The sequence below is a fragment of the Solanum tuberosum genome, unplaced genomic scaffold (assembly GCF_000226075.1).
Source record: "Solanum tuberosum cultivar DM 1-3 516 R44 unplaced genomic scaffold, SolTub_3.0 scf00951, whole genome shotgun sequence".
NCBI classification, from domain to species: domain Eukaryota; kingdom Viridiplantae; phylum Streptophyta; class Magnoliopsida; order Solanales; family Solanaceae; genus Solanum; species Solanum tuberosum.
This window is the reverse complement of record NW_006239864.1, coordinates 3410-8809: the sequence shown is the minus strand read 5'-3', so window position 1 is coordinate 8809 and position 5400 is coordinate 3410. Positions and strand designations below refer to the sequence as shown.

Below are 5400 nucleotides of genomic sequence, written 5' to 3'. Positions count from 1 at the left end.
TGATATAGAATAATACAAATAGAGGTGTAGTACAACTATTTGACAGACAAGTAATTAATTCTTTCATTTGAATGACTTGGATTGGCATTGTATCATTTTAATATTGGTTCCTTAGAATTAGATATGATTAAATTTTGTAAGAATGATTTTTTAAAACATTCGTCAATAAATTCTTTGTACAATTGTAATAATAATAATTAACAACATAGCATTTGACTTTGCTATAATTTGTGAATTATGTCCTTCTCAATCATGCTCATCACCACTTGTCACCTTACTTGTGCAACTATATAAACTAGTCATCTTCATAGTTATAATCATCCAAAACTCAATCACAATTGTAAGCTTACCAAAGAAATTAATCAATGGCGATAAAGCTTAGTTTCTTTGTTCTACTTATTTCCTTTTCATCATTATTTTTTCCTATTTTATCGATTAACATTTTTGATAGTGGCATAAACGCTTGGTGCAAGAAAACCCCTTATCCCGATCAATGCAAGTATTTCATGAACCATGGTTCGTACCATTTTGCACCCAAAAACAAGATTGATTTCAAGAAAATGGCTGTGAAAATAGCCTTGGAGAGAGCACTTCACGCTGAGACTTACACCAAAGGACTAGGTGTGAAGTGTAGCAATGAACTCGAAAGGGCAGCTTGGTCTGATTGTGTGAAGCTCTACGAGAGCACAATTCTCCAACTAAATAAAACTCTCGATTCCAATACTAAATGTACTGATTTTGATATACAAACATGGCTCAGTACAGCCATGACAAATCTTGAAACATGTCAAACTGGTTTCATTGAGCTAGGTGTTAATTCAGACTACATTTTGCCTAGTCTCATGTCCAACAACGTGTCTGAATTAATATGTAACACTTTGTCACTCAACAATATTGGCTCCAATATGAAGCAAACATATAAAGACGGTTTCCCAACTTGGGTATCTCCGGGGGATAGAAAATTATTGCAATTATCCTCCATAAGTCCAAATCTTGTGGTGGCTCAAGATGGTACAGGGAATTTTCTGACTATTAAAGCAGCTTTAGATGCTGCGGCGAAAAGAAGTGGAAATGAAAGATTTGTTATACATGTGAAACGCGGAGTTTATAGAGAAAATTTGGAGATTGGAAACAAAATGAAGAATATTATGTTGGTTGGCGATGGAATGAAGTACACAATTATCACAGGTAGCCGTAGCGTTGGAGGAGGCTCTACCACGTTTAACTCTGGCACCGTTGGTAAGCTATATTGTATATTAGTACTATTGTATATTGCAAATGTGTATAGTTAATATTTTTACCCTGTTATAAAATTGCAGTGGTTACTGGGGAAGGATTTATTGCTCAAGGCATTACATTCCGCAACACAGCTGGTCCACAAAACCATCAAGCAGTTGCACTACGTTCTGGATCTGACCTATCAGTTTTCTATCGTTGTGGATTTGAAGGGTATCAAGACACTCTATATGTCCATTCACAACGACAGTTCTATAAAGAATGTTATATTTATGGTACAGTAGACTTTATTTTTGGTAACGCTGCAGTGGTTTTGCAAAATTGCATGATTTTCGCTAGGAGACCTATGGATAAACAAAAGATTACCATAACAGCACAGGGCCGGACTGATCCTAACCAGAACACTGGAATTTCAATACATAACTCGCGAGTTATGGCTGCATCTGACCTTAGGCCTGTGCTAGGTACATTCAAGACATTTTTAGGACGACCATGGAAACAATATTCACGTACTGTTTTTATGAAAACATATCTTGATTCATTGGTGGATCCTGCTGGTTGGCTAGAGTGGGATGGTGATTTTGCTTTAAGTACGTTGTATTACGGAGAATACAGGAATGCTGGTCCTGGAGCATCGACTAGTAGTAGAGTCAAGTGGAGCGGGTATCGAGTGATCACAAATTCAAATGAAGCAGCAAGGTTCAGCGTGGAAAATTTTATTGCTGGTCGATCATGGTTGCCAGCAACCAATGTGCCATTTCGTGCAGGTCTCTAGTAACAAGATTGTTTTATAATTGTTGTACGCGTGATTCTTTCTTTTTTTCTTGGGTAAATTATTTTGTTTTCCAATTTTTGAACCAATAAGTGTGTTCTTGAAAAATATATTAATTTTTCAAGTAACATGTAAAGCATCAGTAGTATGATTAAGAACACTTGTGGCAATATCATTATCTTCTAGTCATCTACTTTTTTCTTTTAAAAAAGGGTAAATATTAATTTTTTTAATTTAGATATGATATATCTCGTGTTGAAAAAGTGCTCATATATTCTTGTAGTTTGACAAACAGAGCATATCTGTCTGTTTGATTGACAGACTCCCATTTACTCCCTCCGTCCCTATTTAGTTGTCCCTATTTAGTTGTTCATTTTGACAAATCAAGAAAGGATAACAAATTTTTTCCTATTATACCCTTATTTACACTTCTTGAAAATTTCTAAAAGTGTATGTTGTTTCCCTCCAATTTATTTCACTTGAATTCAAAGAAGTGGTTGTAATTTTGAAGTGAAAAGTTGTCACAAGGGTAAAATTGTAACTTCACTGTACTAATCATTGTTGCCTTAATCTGTGTGTCATTTCTAAAGTGGACAACTAAAAAGGGACAGAGGGAGTACTAAATTACAGACTCATTAATCTTATTTTTTTAATTACTAAATTGCCATGTGCCTTTTCCCTTTAAAATATCAGTCTACCCATTATGTTTTTGGGCTTCTTACATAACTACATATGCAATAAAAAAAGAGTAACTTTCACATATAGCAACACAAAAAAATCATATTTGTATGTTATAGCAAAGTTTGCATAATTGTGCTCCATAGCAAACATATATATGTATAATTCTCTATACATATACAATTAAAAGCTGTCTATTTCGCTATACATATATACAAAAAGAAGCAATTGTATAATTCGTTGGCTCCTCTTCAGAATTGTATAATTTCATTATACAAACATAAAACTGGGCAGGGGAATATTTTTATTGTATAATTATAAGTGTATAGGACGAATATATATGTATTTGCATGTGTATATACAATTTTCTCTCGCTTTATACAAACAGAAACGCAATTTATACACTTCTGTTGTATAAAGCGAGAGAGGAGAGCACAGAGGGAGTGAGCGAGAGAGGAGAGTGGCGAGCGAGAGTTTGAGGGAGAGAGACGCTGGCAAACAGTTTGCTACAGGACACAATTAAATCAAAGTGTGATTATACCATTTAATTTGAATTAATAGTTTGCCATTATATACAATTTTCCCATAAAAAAAATCAACAAAAATGATTGTATTCATACCTAATGTATTGATATTGTATAAATTGTGTATATATATATATATATATATATATTTGGTTATACAATATTTATATATTGCAGATTGATTTATTTTTTCAATCCCAACCAACTTGAAATCTCCTCTAAATAGCCCAATTATTAGACAAGAATTTTTTCTCTCAATATTTCAAGTCTTTTGATATATGTTGTATTAGTAGCAAATAAAGAAGGGAAAAAGGACAAATATACCCCCGAAATGTCGTAAATAGTATAACAATACCCTCCGTCATACTTTGCGGTCATTAGTGTCCCTGCCATCAGAAAAATAAAGCACATTTGCCCCTCTAATGAAAGAAGAATTAGTGACATGTGGCGTAATCCTACGGTTCAACCCGGTTTGACCAATTAATTAACCCAAAATTCAAATACCCGTCCATCACCCGTTTAACCCACTCGGTACACCCATTACTCAGACTAACTAATCTATCTAAAAACCTAAAAAAAATCCCCATTTCTCTCAAGTCTTTTATGGAGTAACATGTGAAACAAGAATTGAGCACAGAAGTTCTAGAGTTCTGCAATGGATTAAATTTCCCACAGGCAGTTAAGCTTAACAGTGATGAGAGTTATATTCAAGGCACATATGTTAGTGGTGGAATGCTCAGAAGTAGTGAAGAAATACACATTTTTGATACTTTTTGCTTTGAGTTTGAAGACACGATCATGTACAGAATTTAGTAAGCAGAAAGCACAATGTAACTTTTGCACATTTCAAATGGAGACAGTTTATTAGAAGAAAAAAAATGGAGACAAAAGTTTTTCTTTAGAAAAAGAAAATCGTCGAAATGTGTACAGTAGCAATTTTCCGTCGTTAATTCCGTCGCCGGTTATGATTTAAATACCTCTTGCCGTTCGCCGGTGATATATTGATAATTAGGACTTTCCATTACAGGTAGTGTATATTTCCTTTTCTTTTTTTTTGTTTCTTTCAATTTAATTTCTTTACAGTGATTTCTGGCTGTTTCTATACCTTCTCTGTAAGTTTTCTGGAGTAGTAGTTTACTTCTCAATTTGCTTTGATTGCTGAAATTCACCTTTCTTTCAAAATTCTAACATCTAATTTTTGCTAGTTCTTGGTTATTAAAATGGGGATTATTTTTAGGTTTTTAGATAGATTAGTAAGGGCATCTCCAATCCAATCCTGTATTTTACTCTCTAAATATAAAATTTTCTATTTTTTCAGACAATCAACTCTAACCAAATTCTTTATTTTACTATCTAAAAAAAATAAAAATTCTCTCTCCTCAATATTATATTATTTTTTCTATTTCATTCTTATTTTCTTATTTCATAATATAAATCCTTTATTTCTTTTTTCCCAAATAATTACTTTATATAATTTTTAATGTGATATGAAATTATATTTTATTCTAAATTTTTAAATAACATAAATTGCAAGAAAATATAATATAATACAATACATAAATTAGGGGATAAATTCAAATAAAAGTGACATACAATTACATTAAACATTCAATTTTCAAAATTATTACGTTGCTCCCATTAAATGCTCTATTAATGCATTACCGGAGTTCAAAATGAGCATTTTTGTCCTTAATTTTTTATGTTTAGCTAAAAATTGTTTAAATCGGAGATTTTCATCTACCACCATTTCTATAGTTGGAGTTGGAGCCTCTACGACATTTTGAATTGGTGCATTGAGATCACGTTTATCCTCAATTATCATGTTGTATGTGCAGTATAATACATGTAGTCATTATATCATGTAGCACTTCCTTTCTCCAAAAATGTGACGGTCCTGCAATAATTGCAAAACGTGATTGCAAAACTCCGAATGCACGTTCAACATCTTTTCGACACGATTCTTGTTTCATTGCGAAATATTTCTTCTTTTGGGAATGAGGATCACGAATAGTTTGAACAATTGTAGACCATTTAGGATATATACCATCAACTAAGTAATAACCCATATCGTATTCTTTTCCTTGAATAACATAATGGGCGGGAGGCGCAATACTGCTAGCAAGATTGAAAAATAAATGTGATGACTCTAAAACATTAATATCGTTATTGGTGTCAGGCAAACCAAATAAG

The 5400-nt window shown here is 32.8% G+C and overlaps 1 protein-coding gene across 1 annotated transcript; it reads left to right on the top strand.

The window, feature by feature from the left end:
* Window positions 1-339: 339 nt before the first annotated feature.
* Window positions 340-2188, top strand: LOC102586602 (probable pectinesterase/pectinesterase inhibitor 17). Its single transcript, XM_006367754.2, has 2 exons — window positions 340-1239; window positions 1320-2188. Exons 1-2 carry the CDS (start codon window positions 366-368, stop codon window positions 2009-2011), a joined length of 1566 nt encoding a protein of 521 aa, XP_006367816.2. The 5' UTR covers window positions 340-365; the 3' UTR covers window positions 2012-2188.
* The last annotated feature ends 3212 nt before the right edge of the window (window positions 2189-5400 follow it).